This window comes from Aspergillus luchuensis, chromosome 5 (assembly GCF_016861625.1).
Source record: "Aspergillus luchuensis IFO 4308 DNA, chromosome 5, nearly complete sequence".
Classification (NCBI taxonomy): domain Eukaryota; kingdom Fungi; phylum Ascomycota; class Eurotiomycetes; order Eurotiales; family Aspergillaceae; genus Aspergillus; species Aspergillus luchuensis.
Genome location: NC_054853.1, coordinates 4198975 through 4217793, shown reverse-complemented (window position 1 = coordinate 4217793; position 18819 = coordinate 4198975). Strand labels below are relative to the sequence as shown.

The following is an 18819-nucleotide window of genomic DNA, read 5'->3' as shown; positions in this document are numbered from 1 at the left end:
AGCCGCTTAGTGCTATCCGGTGGGGTTCTGCTTTATTGCGCTGCGGATCTCTATTCATCAGCGCAACATTAGCTCCTATCCTTATCCGTTGCGCTGCTTCCAGCACCGGAATTCACTACAGCCCATCGGCGAAGAAAGATACTCCAGATCATCCCATAACCTCGGGATTGGTTTTCGCCTCTCCAACTACTCTGTCCTTAATTGCGGAGACCCGCTTTCGCTGCAACTTGATCAAGCCCAAGCTAAGTGGGGCTTACTGGACAGACTAGTAGGGGTTCACCGCGCCCCGTAAGACGGCTATTGCAAGCCAGCAGTTACCCCTTGACACACTTCACTTCCGGCGCATAGAATTGCGCTAAGCAAAAGGTGACCATGGATTTCAGGCCGCTCCAAGGCCCAGGTATGTAGAAGCCGTTTCATTGTACAGACCTCGATTAACAAGCGACTAGAGAAGCTGCAGCGAGTCACTAAACTATTGGGCTCTCTCAAAACGGACCTCGAGGCGAAGTCTCTCACTTCGAAGGGTAAGTACACAGGGAATGTAATATGTACCGGTCTGACCTCGTCACCTGCGTGCCTTAGAACGCGTGCAGACACTCCTGGAGTTGAGGCAGCACGGGACCAACCCCAGCCATGCCCAACCTATTTACTCTAAAGAGGGGATAGAAGTATTAGCCAAATATGGTGTTGATGGGGATACCCCGGATGTGCGTCGTGCCGCTCTACGCTGCGTCGCAAATGCTCTCCTCTTAGACGGATCGATGCGCCAGCTGTTCGTAGACACAGGCTACGGGGGTAAATTGGCTGAGAGGCTCAAGGTATACCCATTCACTATGTCAACCAGCTCGTGCAGAAGTTGACCATCAATCAGTGTGATTCCTCGGAGGACGAGATGGTGATCAGTCGGATCCTGTTCCTGTCTACCTATGACACCACAATGGACTTTGACAATCTTATCAGACACCACTCTCTGGGTGAAAATGTCAACTACGTAAGCTAACGCGTGTCTTGCCAAAACCGAAATATGATGGAAGCTGACTGATTCCAGCAAATCGTCCGACACGCCAAACAATTCCCCAAATCTGGCAAAAAGTCTCTATCTCAGATGGACGAGTTGGCCCTTACTGATACCTTGAAGCTCATTTTCAATGTCTCAAAGATATATTCTGATTTGGCTGCGACATTCTCGGCTTCGATTCCTCACATCTTTAAGATAATCAACCGCATTGATATCCCTCCAAAGCCTCTGGAAGGCCTCCTCAGCTATCTTCTTAATTGCTTGTCCACGCTTGATCTGGAAAATAAGAAGGGCAAAGTCTTCGAGAGTAGCCCCCTTTTCCCGACCTTCAATCAGAATTGCAATGTCGACAAGCTGATCAACATATTGGATCAAGCTGTGTCCGCATATGGCCCTGACGAGCTGGAGACCAAGGCTATACCCCTGTTCCATACGCTCGTGGTCATTCATGAGATGGCTCCAGACGGCCCTCGCAAATATATGCAATGGCTTCTCCTGCCCGAGGACAACGATAGAAGCCGCCCGATTGGACAATCAGACACCCTCTCATCGAAGTTACTCAATCTGTCGACCACGCCCTACCCTAACCTGAAGACTGCTATTTCTGAGCTTATGTTTGTGCTCTCTGGCAAAGACGCCGAGAATCTGACAAAGAACATCGGATATGGGTTCGCTGCAGGGCTACTAGCTTCTCGCGGCATGGAAATCCCCAAGACGGCAGGCGAAGCATTCGCAACCAACCCGAACGGTTTTGATCCAGAGGTCAACCCCATTACTGGCCAGAAGTGGGCTGCAGAGAAGAAGGACGAGGGTCCTCCTATGACCAAAGAGGAGAAAGAAAGAGAGGCAGAGAGATTATTTGTGTTATTTGAGCGGTAAGCCTAACCCTTCCTCTACTTGCACTAATAAATGCTGAGTATCGTAACAGAGCCAGAGCGAACGGCATTCTTCAGGTGGAGAATCCTGTCACCCGCGCCCTCCATGAAGGACGTTTCGAAGAGTTGCCCGACTCCGACGACAGTGATTAGGCATAATGCTCTTCTTCGTTTCCTTACATTGCTTCCCTGTACCATAGTTCAATCTCTGTCCGCCACCGATAAGAGATTCTCTTTCCCTTGTTCGATCCCGATGGATTCTTACGCTCTGAAATCAATGTGTCAACCTTACTTGGATTGAACACTGTTCGCCAAAAGAGCATTAAGTGGCGTTCGCGTTTGTCCGCCATTTCTGGATCTTTCCGGTATGATCTAGCATCGCTGTGGATTGCTATGCAATTAATAAGCGGCAGAGGCAGATTAGTTAGCCGGACATGGCATTTCTCAGACAGCGAGCAATCTAGATAGCAAACTGAATAGATTCGCAGGCCGAGATAGAGAACCTGAATTGTAATTATTCATGCCAGTAACGTAGTTAAACTAGAGCGTACATAGTCCGGACTCTTAAATGCCTGGTGGTGTTTTTGAGATCTGTAAATGACGTACGGCCCAATCGCGAGCGGCGGGGTTGAAGGGCGGCGGCGCAAAAATCTCTCCGCCTGCGGGAAAAAGAAGTCGGGCGCGGGGCAACTCACTTTTCGATTTCTTTTCGACTACCCTGACTGTTAGCCAGCGAATAGAACATATTTCCTACCTTTACACTCTTCTTGTGATATTGTCTGCTTCTTGTGTAATTATTTATCGCCCACACAACCGCCAAGATGTCGAAGCCTTTTGATCCAGAGACGGCGGAGAACTTTGAGGATGTATGTCACTTTTGCGCCTAGACTGCCTATTCAGATTTCCGACCGAGAATGCTGACATTTGGTGCAGATGGAGAAGCAGTTTGCCGTTAAGGGTTGGTCCGGACATCTCTGATTCGAACTCGTCCCCTGACTCACGATTATGCAGCCGTGGAACATCTGATGACATATTGGTCGATTCTGGAGAAGGTCCCCGGCTCGAAACTCCGCCTGACCAAGATGGACGATGAGATCCTCGAGTCTTTCCAGAAGGAATTCCCCGACTTCGACCCTGCCGAGACGCTCGATGAGGACAAGATGAAGAGCAAGGAGGGCAAGGAGAAGTGGCGTAACTGGATCAACCAGTACGAGAAGATTATCGAGGACTTCAACTTCGGTACCATGCTGCGTGCTAGCCCCAAGGTCGAATACGACAGAGATACCACGATCTTCGGTAAGTGATAAATGGCTGTGTGGCTTGTCTGGGGGGGTGGAACGCTAGCTAACAGAAGGACAGCCATGCGTATGCAGTTTTACGCCATCGAGATCGCTAGGTGAGTCCTTCCACTTCAACAAGCTCTGGAAACATTTGGGAACTCATACATGGATCAGAAACCGTGCTGGCCTCAACGACTGGATCTACGAGCGCGCGCAGAAGGCCAACAAATAAATGTGAAGCTGCGCTTCTTATCTGGGCCGTGCAGGAACGGCGGCTAGACGGAATGGTTCATCCGGGCCTTTACCGTCCTTGCTTTGCTAGCGTCAAGAGACTATGCAGTGACTCAAGTCCTTGAGTTCGACAGCCATATTTACTACCATGGCCCATAGGTCTCATCCGGGTGGTCCAGCATAGCGTATATGACCCTATAAAAGAGTGGGGATAACCCCTCGACAGGGCGCCCTAGGGTGGTACTACCGGAGTGGATACCTGTACATATAACGAGCTGAATTGATGCTTTGGAATGCAGTGATGGATAGAAAGACGTGCGGTTGACCCACTATATTTTTCCGGTGTACCCGAGAACAATGGCAACGCAACCCATTGTTCTTTTCCTCTACAATATGCCCGCATATGGAAAGTGCTTGATATTCGGCCAGATGGGCTAATATGAAAACGAACGTAGCTCTTTGTTCTGATGATTATGCTAAGAAGTACTTGGCAGCCTGTTTGTTGGGTGTCCATCATTCGCTTATGTTTTTCTATATGACGCCCTAGCACTTTATACTTTCCTACCATCATCATGTCTTCTTATACGACACCTAAATATTGGAGTCGAAGACCAAATACTCAATTGAAGATCTTCCGCCTTGATCAGTCTGTATAGTTCATCATGGCAGCCTTCCTTGCTGGCGCCAGGCGCTTCATACATCGAAAACCGAGGTGGATGTCGCTGTTCAGCTTCACAACAACGAAACATCTTCCGGTGCTCATAGGAGGTTTTACATTTACGGCCATTTCTAGTCTTTCGGTTCCTATATTCTCCGTACTCTTGGGCGAGATATTCAATACGTTCACACTGTTCGGGGGAGGCAAGGTTGCGAAACAGGACCTTACGCCACAGATCAGCAAATACGCTGTCCAGTTGGTTGGACTTGGCGCAATCAATGGGGTTTGCAATAGTGTTTATTTCATTCTATTTGTGATATTCGGAGAACTTCAGGTCGCGAATGCACGCACCAAGCTCTTCGAAAGGCTTTTGCAGAAGAGTCAGGAATGGTTCGAAACGCAGCCGGATGGCACGAGGGTCTTTCTATCTTCTCTCCAGGGGTATGCCGCACTCTTGTGTGCCACTATCCTAGCTGACGCAATCTTCCAGGCAAATCGAAGACCTCCAGAAAGCAACATCGCAGCCTCTCGGCCTCGCTTTGCAGTACAGTTTTCGAGCCATTTTCTCTCTAGCCCTAGCATTCTTCACCTCCTGGAACCTTACTCTGATCACTTTGGCGGGAATTCCCTTCCTTTCAGCCGCTCTCTCCTTCCTCTCCAATAAGACGAACTCGTGTATGGAATCACAGAAGACAGAACTGAGTCATCTATCGCTGATAGTCGACAATGCTACTTCATCAATCGACAGCGTCAAGTCTTTTAACGGGCAAGATACCGAGATCCGAAACTTCGTAAGCAGCGTTGACAATGCCGCTATACAATATCTCAAACGCGCGCGTTTAACCTCTCTACAAATATCCATATTGCGACTGATGACTTTCGGAATGTTCGTGCAGGGCTTTTGGTATGGGAGCTCCTTGGCCACTTCCGGTGAGATTTCAGCAGGAGAAGTGCTCAGGACATTTTGGGCTTGCTTAGCAGCTGCCCAGTCAATGGAATTCCTCATGCCACAAATTGTCATCCTAGCAAAAGGAAAGGATGCAGCCATTTCTCTGATCCACACTTTGAGCTCGGAGTCAGAGGATACTGTTAGAGGGGAGGGGAGGGGCTCCGTTTATCCGAAGTTTTGCGAAGGCGATATCGAGGTCAGCAATGTAAGTGTGATGAACCCGTGAACAATTGTGTGGTACATGAACTTATAGCTTGTCTATCAGGTCTCCTTTGCTTACCCAGCGCAGCCGAACAGACCAGTCTTGAAGTCGACAAGCTTCTTCTTTCCCGCCGGAGAGACAACTTTCGTTATTGGCAGAAGTGGATCTGGAAAAAGCACGCTTGGACAGCTGCTCACACGCTTCTACTTACCACTATCCGGGGAGATTCTGATAGATGGGGCCCCCATCCAATCTCTGAGCATTGACTGGATAAGGAACAATATTACTTTGCTGGAGCAGCGAAGCGTTTTGTTCAACGAATCTATCTTCATGAATATCGCCTTTGGTAGTCGCAACTATGAAGGACTCAGCAAGATTGATGTACGTGAGTGTATCGATCTTGCAAGGTTACAAAGCACAATAGACGATCTACCCAAGGGAATCGACACTTGTGTGGGTCACGGTGGTGATTTCCTAAGCGGTGGTCAAAAGCAAAGAGTGGCGATTGCAAGGGCGCGGTTGAGGGATACGCCTATATTGATAATGGATGAGCCTACGAGTGCCCTTGATGCCACCAACCGCGTCGAAATAACGAAAGCTATCCGGGAATGGCGTCGAGGGAAAACAACTATCATCATCACACATGATATGTCGCAAATCATGGATCACGACTTTGCCTACATCATGGACCAAGGCTCGGTTATTCAAGCTGGCTACAGACATGAACTGGAGGAGAGCAATACGTGTTTTGCTACCTCGGACAAACTTCATCGTGAGGAAAGTGAGCATGGTGTTGCCCACCGTTCTTCTGATCGATGGTCCAGTGTTTCTTCAAACTCCTCAATTGAGAGTACACGCGGTCCAAGCCCTGATTCGTTTTCTCGACACAGCGAGCTTGCACAGCATTCTTATGCTATTCACGGCTACAAAAGGAGCATACAGAGCATTCGTCAATCTGCAGACACCCAAAAGTTCAGACCACGCCGTGAGTCTATTGGGATGCAGATGTTTGAGCTCAACACCATCCATGTCGATGATACAAATTTCCAGTCCAATCGGTTCAGACAGAGTATACTTCCTGCGAATGATGTCGTCAATGAGATCAATAGAGCGAGATCGAAGCATCGAAGTAAGCGGCCTTTTAAGAATGCAGCACGCCTCGCCCCGCAAGAAAGCATGTCATTGGGGCGGATCATGCTGACCATACTCCCTAACTTGACTCGAGGTCAAAAGCTGCTTCTTTTACTTGGATGTTTCAGCACCTTGGGCCATTCGATGGCTACTCCGCTGTTTTCTTATTGCCTGTCGAAGCTCCTTGAGACGTTTTACAACAAGCAAGCCAAAGCCTCAACATGGTCACTGATAGTACTAGGAATAGCCGTAGGCGACGGCGTTATATCATTTCTGATGCATTATCTTCTGGAGCTATGTGGCCAGGCGTGGGTTGATCGTCTCCGCAAAAGAGGTTTCCATCATATCCTTGACCAGCCACGAAAATGGTTTGAAGAAGCAGGAAATGAACCTTCCCAACTCACCTCATCCCTCAACCACAGTGCTGAGGAGATGCGAAACCTGGTCGGTCATTTCGGTGGCTACGTTCTGGTGGCTACTTCAGTCACCGTGGTGGCTATCATATGGTGCATGGCTGTTTGTTGGAAACTGACCCTCGTGGCAGTGGCTTGCGGACCAGTCATCTATGCCATCACCAGAGGGCTCGAGAAAACCACCGGAATATGGGAGAGACATTGCACCGGGGTCAAAACGACAGCGTCGGAGATATTCATCGAGACATTCTCACAGATTCGCACCGTCCGCACATTGACCCTTGAGCCTTACTTCCACAAGAAGCATATGAAGGCCGCGGCACTATGTATGGTCCTCGGAGTGAAGAAAGCTGTCTATACCGGCTTTCTCTTTGGACTGGTAGAGTCCATGATCATATTCGTCAGCAGTAAGCAACCTGTATATGAAAACCCTGAAACTCTTCACAGATCTGACCCTGCGCAGGCCTAATCTTCTATTACGGAGCCGTCCTCGTATCATCTCTTGAATATACCGTCACCAGCCTCATGACTGTCTTCTCTGTCCTTCTCTTCAGCATTGGCTACGCAAGCACAGTACTATCATGGAGTAAGCCACCTACCTACCCGACAACCATTGCCCACGCCCACAGCTAACACCCCTTTAGTCCCCCAGATCAGCGTTTCCCACATAATGGCCAACCAAGTCCTACGCCTAGCACACCTTCCACGCGGCGCATCCCACGAACACCGGGGCACTCTCAAAATCACCACAGCCGCACCAGTAAAGATCACCAACCTGAATTTCCGCTATCCATCCCGCCCGGACGCACACGTCCTACGCGACGTATGCATCACCATCCCCCGGAACCAAAGCACAGCAATCGTAGGCCGATCAGGCTCCGGCAAATCCACAATAGCATCGTTGCTCCTGAATCTCTATGAAGCCCCCACCACCACCACCACCTCCTCCTCCACAGACAGAAGAACCTCTCCTATATCCCTGAACGGAATCGACCTCCAACGCATCCACACCCCAACCCTCCGCTCCCTCATCACCATCGTCTCCCAACGACCCTCCATCTTCCCCGGCACAGTAGCAGACAACATCAGCTACGGACTCGAAGACGACTCCCCGCTCCGCACAATGTTCCACATCCGCGCCGCAGCAGAAGCAGCCGGGATCGACGAGTTCATCTCATCCCTGCCCAAGGGCTACTTCACCATGATAGGCGACGGCGGGGCCGGTGTGTCGGGGGGACAAGCGCAACGGCTGGTAATTGCACGGGCGTTGGTGCGACAGCCACAGCTTCTTATCCTGGATGAAGCCACGTCCAGCCTTGATCCGAATAACGCTCAGATCATTCGACGGACCGTGCAGAGGTTGGTCGCGACGCGGAAGGGCCTTACTGTCCTTATCATTACGCATGCAAGGGATATGATGGAGATTGCGGATAATGTTATTGTGATTGACAAGGGTCGTGTGGTGGAGGCGGGGAAGTATAAGGTGCTTGCTCGGCGGCAGGGTGGGAAATTAAGGGCTTTGATTGAGGAGGAGGAGGAGGATTCTGAGGTGGATGGATGAAATGGGGGTAATGAGGGAGAGAGAGAGAAGAATAATAGAGCACGCTCCCCACAATAGTCAATGCAGTAATAAATCAATAAGACACCTTCGCAAACTGCTTCTGAAACCACGCAATCGCCTGATCCTCCGCCTCCTCAGCCTGCGCCCTCACATCCTTAACCATCACATCCGCACGCACACAAAACCCATGCCCAGCCCCATAGTACACCTTCACCTCCCCCACATCCCTCTCTCCCACGGCTTTCTCAATCTGCTTGATCTGCGGCATTTTCACCATATTATCCAGCTCTGCCATTGCAAAGCTCACGGGGATCTTGATCTTCTCGATATCCGCGGGGATCTTCAGATTGCTGGGATGGCCGGTGAACCCGGCATCGATTAGGGGTTTGCCATTTACTTTGTCTTCTTCTTTGTCGTGCGCGAGATACACGGTGTGTAACCCGCCCCAACAGAACCCTGCAGCTGCGATGGGGAGGTTGGCGCCTTCGTTGCGTCGTACGGCGGTGAAGAATGTCTTGACGGTGGGCCAGCAGGTGGTGAATTTGGTGTGGTAGACGAAGGGGATCATGGCGTACATGGCGCAGGCGATGTGGTAGCTGTATCGTAGTATACGTTGTGAGGATTGCATTGTAGTTGTGCTAGGTAGAGAGGTATGTGGGACTTACGGTTTCGTGATCCAGTCCATGATAGATGAGGTCTTCATTATTGCGGATAGGGTGTTTAGAGCCCAGACTGGGGCGGCGTGTCCTGGTTATTTAGTTTATATATATTAGTATATAGCTATTCCGCATTGCAGGTCTCATGAGCATCGAAGGTCAGAAGTAAACATACCATTCATGAATTCAGGCAAATACACCTTATACCCTCCTTTATCGGCATAATGATCAGCCAGAATGCGATTATTGACGAACTCCCACCCAAACGCATCCGGAATGATGATGATGATTCCCTTGATGGGGGATTCTGTGGACGTCGGCTCCGTCACATATGCTTTCAGGCCATGCAAGGTGGTGACTGTTCCTCTGGGCGTAGTGTCCTCGTGCACGTGGCCGCTGAAGCAGTCGGGACAGGACATGATGATACTAATATATATCTATATGGCGTGGTGGTAGTTGAGGTATCTGTTTATCTGCTATTGTCTTTTTCAATATGAGGCAGATAATGTTGAGTAGGTTGATAGCTAGGATCGACCTTCCAGAAAAATAAGCTTTAGGAAGAGCGGGGAACTTGGTTGCTTATGTGTTGCTGTCAGTTGATGTGGGCAGGTAGAGTTCGAGGTTCCCATGGCATGGCGTAGTGGGTTGGTTTAGCCAGGCAGGTTCGGGATTGCCGGAGGTAAGATTGGTTAAGTCCGGGATAGTGAGATGGATGGATGGGCGGATATGGTTGGGTCATGGATTATCTCCGATGATGATTATGATTGAGCCACTGCGTGGAATGGAGGCCTGATTGAAGGAGGGAAGGAGCTTGCGTAATATGGGTGAAGGTTTGTCTGTGCATGTTGTCCTTAGGATCACCCTTGACTTGGTGTAGTCTGTACTCTCCGAGATTCAATGGCCGGTGCGGGATGAGATGGGATTGGATGGGACGCTGGGTAGCTTGGGTACTACTAGCAAGTAGTTACTTGCTGGATGCCTGAGCGGATATTGTAAAATAATAAGAATGTTTTTGAACGGATTGGTAGCATCCAACGGCGCTTTCATAGGCAGGATGATTGATGCGCATGCTGCTTTGTTATTGGCCCACAAATTGTTGAGCAGAATTACAGGTATACAAGACTACTAGTTTATAAGAACTGTCTCAAAATGTCATGCTGGAGAATGTCACCCTCAATCCTGCCTGAGTATTCGTCGTACGCCTCCTTACTAGAAACCTTTTGATTCGCGATACGGCTCACTCTCCTCGTAATTGGCATGATTGAAAGAGATTATTCTCGATTATCAGTGCAGAACAGCGGTTGTGAAAAGACCATATGGCCTGAAGAGAGTCAAAATAAGGTAACAAAAGGCCCTATTATCAAGATAATATCACAATGTCCGATAGTAGCGCGGAGATTTGCATCAATGCCTCCTTCTCTTTCTCTTCGGTCTTTAGGGCATTCATGAATTATCTCCGAAATTGTAGTACTCAGATGGCCCTAGCTGATCGACGCCCAAACTTTTTTTAGCCGATGAAAGGCTCTAATCACCTCAATCTGCAAATAGCCGGCCCACTCTAAGTCCAGTGGACAAGACATTTTCCAGCTATCATCAACGGATATGTTATTCGGACATAGGTCAGTTAGAGAGGGGACGAAAGGCCCTCGACCAAGTTCTCGCTTGAAGAATGATGGATATTGTTCTCATCGCAAAAAGTGGGTATAGTTGAATCACAGAATCCCAAGGTTATTTCATTGCATTTAGTTGAAATTGGAGGCCATTATCATGGAATGTGAGAACGTCCGAGTCATGAGTCAACGGTTGAGTATCCATAATCACGATGCACGCAACTCGGTATTCGTTCATTTCAAGCCGGTGGGTTTCAATGGCAAGCGGCCAATTTGCTAGGACTCGATCCCCCTAACCAACCCGTCGAGGAGCCAAGCGTATATATATCCGGGATTGGAACGTCAAGACAGTACTCACGAAGCCATTTTAGGTTCTGCATCGCATCTAACCTTCTCATCTCCGTTACCCGGTATAATCCTCACCAATCCCGTATGGAAAGTCAAAGATTCAGGGCCTTGTACTGAGTGCTGGCCGTGCCGGGATACAAACGTTGGAACTACCATGTAACTAATTTTCAGCGTCTAACATCTGACAGACATCCGAATAACTTAAGTTGAATGGGACAACGTCTTTAATCCAGCTCGGTGAGCATAAAGATGAGCAAAGAATATATTTTGCTTCTCATAGTAAGACAGTTGAAGAATGTTATGATCCTCCTTAGTGTAAGAATAGGTGGTTTCTCACTGAAGGAGCTGTCGTGTTTTTGGCATAATGGAAGATAGCAGGAAACCTGTTGCCCTGAAAGCGAGATCGGCTAACTACATGAATATGGTGTAGATGAGGAGTGGGTCAGGATTCAGGAGGGAGACTCCATAACGAGACTAACAACTAACAAGACCAACTAGTAACCCGGGAGGACTTTATTCCGATGGGGTACTCCGTAATGACAGCCCCATCCCTGGTGGTGCTCAGTTGACCCTGGCGATGATAAAGTGAGCTTAATTTTCCTTGGGCAATAAGCTGACCGAACTTAAAAGCTAGATAGAGAGGCGTCTGGAGCAAATCAACTGAGAACAACCCCCCAACGCTGATCCGATACCAACCAGAAAACCAGCAGCGAAGGAACGTGTTCTAAAAATGGCACGCGCCGGTGGTTCGGGAAGGAAAACCCGGCAGCTTCAATTTGTATTGCGCCTCTCGTTTCACAATGAGATCGTCTTTAATTAGTCGGGAGGGTGCGATGGAGTCCTTTTTAATTTGTATAGAGACTCTGTTGATGCGTACTGGTGTCGTGTCACGATCAATCTGACCTCCTGAGTCTGGAAGCGTCCAAGGGTCGTACTTCTGATCAGTCACTTCTTTCTGGCTGGGGAAAAATCCATTCGCTATTTTATCTCCGCCAGCGACCCAGCCACTTTCTCGTCGGCATCAGCATCAGCATCAGCAATCAGTCAATCAGCGCCAATCTGTGGCCCTCCTCTCTTGCCATTCGACAACCACTTGCAGGCCTGTCTTGGAATGATGAGCATCGTCATTCTCTGACACCAGTTAGCCGCTGAAATCTTGCCGCGGTCCTGCTCGTATTCTCTCTCCTGGTCCTTTCTTCCCCCAGCCATCACAGCTTGAGGCCATGGATTCGCGCATGTCTCTTCTTCTCCATAATATACCATCTCATTCATTATTGCTGGCTCTATCTCTAGCTATTCGTGTTGATTTCAGTCGCATTCTATGGTCTGATTCGTAATATCTTATCAAATCTCCCACCAGGCCCCCTTCTGCAGCCTATCTTGCTTTTTCCTTATTCATTCATACCACCGAGTACAAACCTTCACTGTTCATCCGCCAGTTCCGCAGCGTTCCCGGTTTAGGCTACCATTTCCAGTTCGCCTCCGATCCGGGTTTTTCAAACCTCTTTTCGCCTGCGATAATACCTCCTATCGTCGACTTTCTCGCTGGTCTGCATGCTTAGGGGCTATAGATCTGGGCTCATTCCCGATCGCCCGGAATCCACAGCATGCACATTCCAGTCAACTTCCGCCAATTTGACATCCGTCAGGATGGTCCGGGCAACATTATCAACAATCCCAACACCAACACCAATAGTACCGATAATAGCCCGGATAAAAACCACGCCTCCGACAATGATAACTCGAGCAGGAATAATATCATTATAATAGTGGGTGCTCTCTTTCTTCGGTTTCCCGCAGTCACTAATGCATCTTTTCCTCTAATTGCAGTGCGTCGCTTGCATCATTTTCGCCGTGGCATCCGCCTTAATGACCTATTTCGTCTTACGTACCCTCCGTCGCATGAACTGTCGCCCGAAATATTTGCCTGGAAAATTCCTAAAGGACAAATGGAATAGGTGGAACGTGGGCGTCTCATACGGTCAGGTCCCCGGGGCGAATAATCCAAATGCGAACACCAGAGACACGCCCGCCGAAGGAGGCTCGGAGATGCGAACTACCACCCCGGCCGCCAACAATACGAGCAATGTTCGACGGGATACATCGGTTCGCTCGGTCATCACCCTTCCCGCCTACTCGCCCAGTCCCAAGCCAACGGAGCAGGTCATCGCTCGAGAGGGGGAGCGAGCAGGCATGGACATGGTTGTCGAGTTCCCCGAAACAGCTGAAGAGGAGGAATCCCGCAGAGAAGAGCTGATGGAGTCTCTCTACCAAATCCGTTTGCAACGGCGAGAGGAGATAGCCGACCGTGAATGGCGGCGACAGGAGCGCCGGGAGGCTCGTGCTCGTGGGGACTATATTCGCCTTGAAGAACTCCGGCAGGAGAGTCGGGCCCGCGCGAGAAGCAGCGCGTCTGCCAATGGAAGTGGTTCAAACCTCAGCGCGGCTCTGGCGGAATCTCGCAACCGGGGTCGCGATAGGCGTATCTCCAGTGTCTCTTATGCAGAACTGGGCCACGTGCGGCATGACGGGTCGCGTATCAGAGCCACGTCGCCCGATTCGGACCGTCGTCCTCTTCTCACCGATGCATCAGCGCCCGATCGATCCTCAGGATCGATTCTCACCGGCGTTCATTCTCGAGGCGAGTCGTACTCGTCGTATCAGTCTGGGGTATCCAACGTCTCCGATGCGGAGACTTTGACTCAGGTGCAATCGCATGCGGCGTCTGCTCATTCGGCTGATCGCCCGTCAATAACGGTCGACGAGGGTGATGTGGGTGAACTCAACATCCCGCCGCCTGAGTACGAGGTCCTGGAATGGGGAGAAGCGCCACCTTATACGAGCCCAATCGCGGAGAGGGGCGAGCATGCGCCGCAGCTTCGTGATTTGACCCCCCTGCCAACCATCCATATCGATGTGGCCAGCCCTATCAGCAACACTCCCACCACGCCCACGAATCCTCTGCGGGAAGAGGAGCCGGAAGAGCAACAAACCGCCGAACAACATACCGAACAACCTGCCACCACCACTCAACCCATCACTGAAGAGCGTGTCGAAGAACACCCTGCTTCTGAATCAGCCGAAACACACCTCTTGAGGGATGACACTCATAGTCACTAGGCGTCTTGATTCTCTATTATCGATATGTCTTTTCACCAACTAGAAGACCTGACCCATCGGTCTACATTCACGGCTGCCATTCCTCGCCCCTTCCGACCTCGCATTCCAATACCCGTTACGAGCATAAGCGTTTACGACCCTACATACTAGCATATAGGTTGTTTTAATTACTCTCCGACCCTGTCAATAGTTTTCTTTCCCTTGGACATTCATGTTAGCCCGCAAGGCGTTTTATTAAAAGGCGAATCTATGGACGGCTCTTCTTGTTTTCTCAGCCCACACCAGTCTGCCTGTACATTTAGAAAAGGGGGCACTGTGTTTATTGGATCTGTCTGCACATATTATACGCTCCAGTATATGATGGAAAATCTCAATGCAAAAGCTTCAATAACGACGTGCGAAAATGTTGTCTAGAATAAGATTCATGAATTGGATATAATCACTATCTCTGCAGCTTGGCTCGTGGCGTAAGCACTCGGAAGGCGGTCAGCCGCTCCACGGGAGGGGGGCCCACGGGAGTAAACAAACCAAAAGCAGCGGGCGAGTTCCACTTGGGTCGAGGACGTAGTAACTTGTTGCCAGCCCAGCCTCCTCATTTATTTCCGTCGCATCATCCACTCGCGTCCCCATTGCGTTGTCTAGCCGGTTAGCCAGGTCTTACCGTGCAATTGTGCTGCCTCTGCGATAGTCCGGAAACCGCAGTGGCTTGGTCTTCTCTAGGCAATTGCACTGTCTTCCTTTCAGTGGTGGTTTCCCTGGCTACTACTTCCTCCTCAAGCCGGGAGACTCGCGCTGCACCGACGCGCTACCAGCAACTCTCTAAACATTTGACTGTCCGCCGTGCAGCTTGCAGCCTCAGAACAACGAGCGGATTACTTCCCAAATTTGCTTTGCTGATTCAGTCAGCTTAATCATTCGATACCTGTGAGGTACTCGATTTTTCACTCCGTCAATAAACTGCCCCAAAAGGCGCGTCACATCAACCGGCAACATGTCGCGCGAAGCAACAACGAATAGCTTCGCGTCGTTTGGCTCCGACTTTGACCCTGAGCACGAGGCGCTCGCGTCCACCAAAGAGCTCGGTCATGGTAGCCCCCGACTTCCGTCCATGCACACCAACGCCAGGAAGCGCCACGAGTACGAAGAAGAAGAGCCCGACTACGCTTTCAACACATCCACCTTCGAGCAATATCTACCAGATTTTTCCCCGGTCGGCACATCCGAAGAAGAAGAAGAGGCCGACAACGACGACAGCATCTCCATTGAGGCCGGCCGAGGCCCGACGAAACCTCCCCGTCGATTGGACGACTCGAGAAACTCCTACATGAGCATCGAAAACAGCGTTCGCTCGTCGTCACCCGCCGTCAGACTCGATTATCCTACTTCTAATACCCCTCAGAAGTCTGCTCTGCGGAACCCGGCGAGAAGAGCGGTCAGCGATAGTCTCCGAAAGGATGCTCAAATCAGACGCGCCAGCCTGGCCCATAAGGAGAACGTTGATCCCCACACAGCCAAGTCGAACCGCAAAGAGCGACGAACGCTGTCAGACATGCACGCAAAGGTTCGCGATACTTATGAAGGATCCCTAATCGAGGACGAAAGGCCTCCGGCCATGGCCAACAGTACGCGTCCGACACGTTTTGGAAACCCCAACCTCTCTCATCAGATTGCCGATGCGGTGGAGAAGGCTTCTCAGGAGGCTTACGCTCGCGAACTCCGTCGCGGAAAGTCCAGTAACAGCTCTCGCAATATGGCCAACAATGCAGGTGATACGGCTACTCAGCAGTCATTCCTACTACCGGATCTTCCCAACTTGTCAGAGTTGGTCTCGGGCGTCTACGAAGACGGCACGCCCGTGTATTCCCGTCAGAACAGAGCACGGACGACGCGCTTTGTCTCCCCTCCGCATGATGCTACTGATGTTTCTTTGACTCGCGAACACATGCCGCTGGATGCTGTCCCCATTCCGGAAGATGAGAAGGCACTCTTCGTTTCATTGAGACTCTTGCAGGACAAGGTTGCAGAATTGGAGAGGTCCAAGTCTGACGCCGAACGGAGGTTGGATGATATGAAGCGGGAGAATGAAGCGCTGAGGGCAAACAAGCGCTCAAAGGACAAGCATGGTCGCAGCAGACCTTACGAATCCGACGAGGATGACTACCGAAGAGATCAGCTTGCCAACGAGAACCAAAGTAAGCACTTCTATCTTGGTCATCGCGATACTGAGCTAACTCTGTATGCAGAACTAGATGCCGCCAACCTGGCTCTGCAGAACAAACTCGACATTATCGAAAGAAAGGCCCAGATTCAGGAATCGACTTTAAAGCGGCTGAACCGAGAACGAGACATGGCAGTCTCTCAATTGGGAGTTGCATATCTGGAGAGTCAAGACCTCAAGAGCGAGAATGAGAGTCTGCGCCAGGAGAATGCAGACTTGAAGTCGCAGATATCGAAGATCTTGGCCGCAGGCTCCAGAGCACGTGAGGACACAGTCGAGTCAGAGCAGTCTTCTATGACTGATGCAAGCGACGAGGATAGCCAAATCGATACGCAGCATAGCAAGCATACGAGCCGAAGCACCCGCGAGGTCACTGGGAAGAGCTCGCGATCCAAGTCTAGACGTCAGGAAGATTCGCGCGCCAAGATCTCGACGCAGGTTGATAAGGAAATTTCCCGGCTTGAAAAGGAGCGTGCAGAAGAGGCACTGTTTTCGATCGACGTCCCCCAGACCAGGGAAAAGTCGAAGTCGAGATCAGGAAAGTCCAAGAGCCGGTCGGAGAGCAGTGATGTGAGTACCAGGAAGCAGTCGAACACTGGCAAACAGCGCGTCAAGAGAGTGGTTGTCGAAGAGGTGGAGGAGACAGAGCCTGTTGAATCGAGTGGTGAGGTCACTGGAAACACCAAGAAATCCAATGCAACGGAGCAGGATTTGACCCTGCTGAGCTTCGTTGATGTAAGTTGCCTTTCAAGTTCTTGCCACATTGCACACCCGTACTTACTCTGATTTCAGGAACGTGAAATCGCTCAACTACGGAAGACGCTGGAAGAGGAACGCCTGGCTCGGAAACGGCGGCAGTCGAGTACAAGCAAAGAGCAGACTGCAAACGAGACCGGAAACACGACCCGGCAGAGCCTGGCTAAGTCGACGATTCCCAGAAAGTCTTCCCTCAAAGAAAGCAAGGGGTTGCCATCTAGACCCGCCTCGGCCATGGGTGACTTGACCGCCAACTCCAAGGCTAGCATGACTGAAGGAGAAAGTAACTTGTCGGTGCCTGTCGAACGCCCCAGACGGCATTCGGACAACTCCGGGGCTGCTGCTTCCCAGCGACGCCGGCGGAGGATGGCCGAAGAGATGACCTCGGCCTTTATCTTGCCTGATATTACGTTCAACCCCGCGCATCTGGTCGAGAACAATCTTTCAAAGCTTCCTGAACCTGCTCAGCGTGCACTTGACAGTGCCACTAAGCACAATGGCAAAAACTGCACGGTCTGCAAGCAGTCCATTCCAGGTGCCTCTTGTGAACATACTGCAGAGGCAGTGAAGATTCCGAAGCCCGTTCCCGTTTCAGAGCGTATGCCCGAGCCGTCTGTCTACAATGAGGAGCCTACCATGCGCCCCGCGCAATCGCCAGAGCTTGCCCTCGCGACCGTGCTCAAGGCTTTGGAAGATGAGCTGGCCCACCTGAAGATGCAGCTGGTGGCATACCAGGGCTCGTACAACAAGCTGGATGCCTCGCTGAGCAAGCGACAGAGGAAGTCTGTGGGCGAGAAGATCGAGAAGCTGTTGAAGGATATCGACATGAAGGCCGACCAGATTTATGCGCTGTACGACGTCCTTGAAGGCCAGAAGCAGAATGGCCGTGAGATGACGGAGCAGGAGATGGAAGTGACTCTTCAGTCGATTGGAATTGATACGGCAGGACGGACAGCAGACGTCACCGCCACCACGGACAAGTCCTGTCGCAAGGAACCGGACTCGGAAGACGATGATGAGCTTCCTTGGGAGGGGTTTGAAAGTACGCTGGAGATGACGGGCAGGACTGGTGGAAGCCGTCGCAGCTAGTTGAATACCACTGAGCTACCGCTCTTTTCTTTTCCTTGATTTGTTACATTGGTCTTGAGCATGTGTGATTCTAACTGTGTATTTTTCTCTATTCCCCTTGTCTTTCATTTCTTTCTTTTCTCTCACGCTCTCCTAGTCTTGTGCAGATGTAATGTTTTCGGATCAGGTTTCCGACTGACATTGTGTATGTCCCTGGTTTTTGAGAACGCGATGATGCGCAGGGTCTTTGAGTTGATCCTCAAGGAATGTGTCCGCCATGCATGTGGTGTGTGACTGTCTTCGAGAGTCCTCGGACTCGTTCATGTGTCTGTTGCTTGAGGTTGTTCATGGACGTCGACGGACTGAATAAGATCTCCGTCCAGGTGTTGATCTCGCAACAGGATGCGATCGGACTTGCCCTTCGCCCCTCTTTCTTCCTTCCTTTTTCTTCTTCTTTTCTTCTTTTTGTCCTTAATAGTGTTGGATACGGCGTTCTGATGCGGTTTCAGGGAGTGCCTAGCCTTGTTGAATTGATTACTGCCTGTCTGGGATGGTATTGGATATGGATGTTTTGAAACGGTAGCACAGATGAGTCAATGCTTGCGTACATGCAATATTCGTTTAACTGAGTAGGGGGTACCTAGCCATGTAAGGGACGCGGTGTTACACAGTGCAGGATGAGAAGAATGGGGAGTGATATGCATGTCGCATCCTCGTTTATACAG

At 50.5% G+C, this 18819-nt stretch overlaps 7 protein-coding genes across 7 annotated transcripts; 6 read left to right on the top strand and 1 right to left on the bottom strand.

Annotated features, from left to right (window-relative positions):
- Positions 1-761: 761 nt before the first annotated feature.
- AKAW2_51386A (synembryn) lies at positions 762-2046 on the top strand (the record flags this gene model as incomplete). The annotated part of the gene is made up of 4 exons (XM_041691309.1): positions 762-818; positions 872-991; positions 1049-1893; positions 1947-2046. The coding sequence occupies 4 exons, from the start codon at positions 762-764 to the stop codon at positions 2044-2046; spliced, it is 1122 nt and encodes a 373-aa protein (XP_041544807.1).
- A 668-nt stretch (positions 2047-2714) lies between these two features.
- On the top strand, positions 2715-3405 carry AKAW2_51385A (polysaccharide biosynthesis domain-containing protein; the record flags this gene model as incomplete). The annotated part of the gene is made up of 5 exons (XM_041691308.1): positions 2715-2759; positions 2827-2851; positions 2905-3189; positions 3253-3289; positions 3348-3405. The coding sequence occupies 5 exons, from the start codon at positions 2715-2717 to the stop codon at positions 3403-3405; spliced, it is 450 nt and encodes a 149-aa protein (XP_041544806.1).
- A 661-nt stretch (positions 3406-4066) lies between these two features.
- On the top strand, positions 4067-8318 carry AKAW2_51384A (ABC transporter ATP-binding protein; the record flags this gene model as incomplete). The annotated part of the gene is made up of 5 exons (XM_041691307.1): positions 4067-4503; positions 4553-5216; positions 5277-7164; positions 7221-7343; positions 7402-8318. 5 exons carry the CDS (start codon positions 4067-4069, stop codon positions 8316-8318), a joined length of 4029 nt encoding a protein of 1342 aa, XP_041544805.1.
- A 73-nt stretch (positions 8319-8391) lies between these two features.
- On the bottom strand, positions 8392-9393 carry AKAW2_51383S (dienelactone hydrolase family protein; the record flags this gene model as incomplete). The annotated part of the gene is made up of 3 exons (XM_041691306.1): positions 8392-8914; positions 8984-9065; positions 9150-9393. The coding sequence occupies 3 exons, from the start codon at positions 9391-9393 to the stop codon at positions 8392-8394; spliced, it is 849 nt and encodes a 282-aa protein (XP_041544804.1).
- Positions 9394-12539: 3146 nt separating this feature from the next.
- On the top strand, positions 12540-14052 carry AKAW2_51382A (uncharacterized protein; the record flags this gene model as incomplete). Its single annotated transcript, XM_041691305.1, has 2 exons — positions 12540-12701; positions 12763-14052. 2 exons carry the CDS (start codon positions 12540-12542, stop codon positions 14050-14052), a joined length of 1452 nt encoding a protein of 483 aa, XP_041544803.1.
- A 991-nt stretch (positions 14053-15043) lies between these two features.
- Positions 15044-18115, top strand: AKAW2_51381A (uncharacterized protein; the record flags this gene model as incomplete). The annotated part of the gene is made up of 3 exons (XM_041691304.1): positions 15044-16244; positions 16296-17005; positions 17063-18115. 3 exons carry the CDS (start codon positions 15044-15046, stop codon positions 18113-18115), a joined length of 2964 nt encoding a protein of 987 aa, XP_041544802.1.
- Positions 18116-18360: 245 nt separating this feature from the next.
- On the top strand, positions 18361-18669 carry AKAW2_51380A (uncharacterized protein; the record flags this gene model as incomplete). The annotated part of the gene is made up of 1 exon (XM_041691303.1): positions 18361-18669. The coding sequence occupies one exon, from the start codon at positions 18361-18363 to the stop codon at positions 18667-18669; it is 309 nt and encodes a 102-aa protein (XP_041544801.1).
- Positions 18670-18819: the final 150 nt, after the last annotated feature.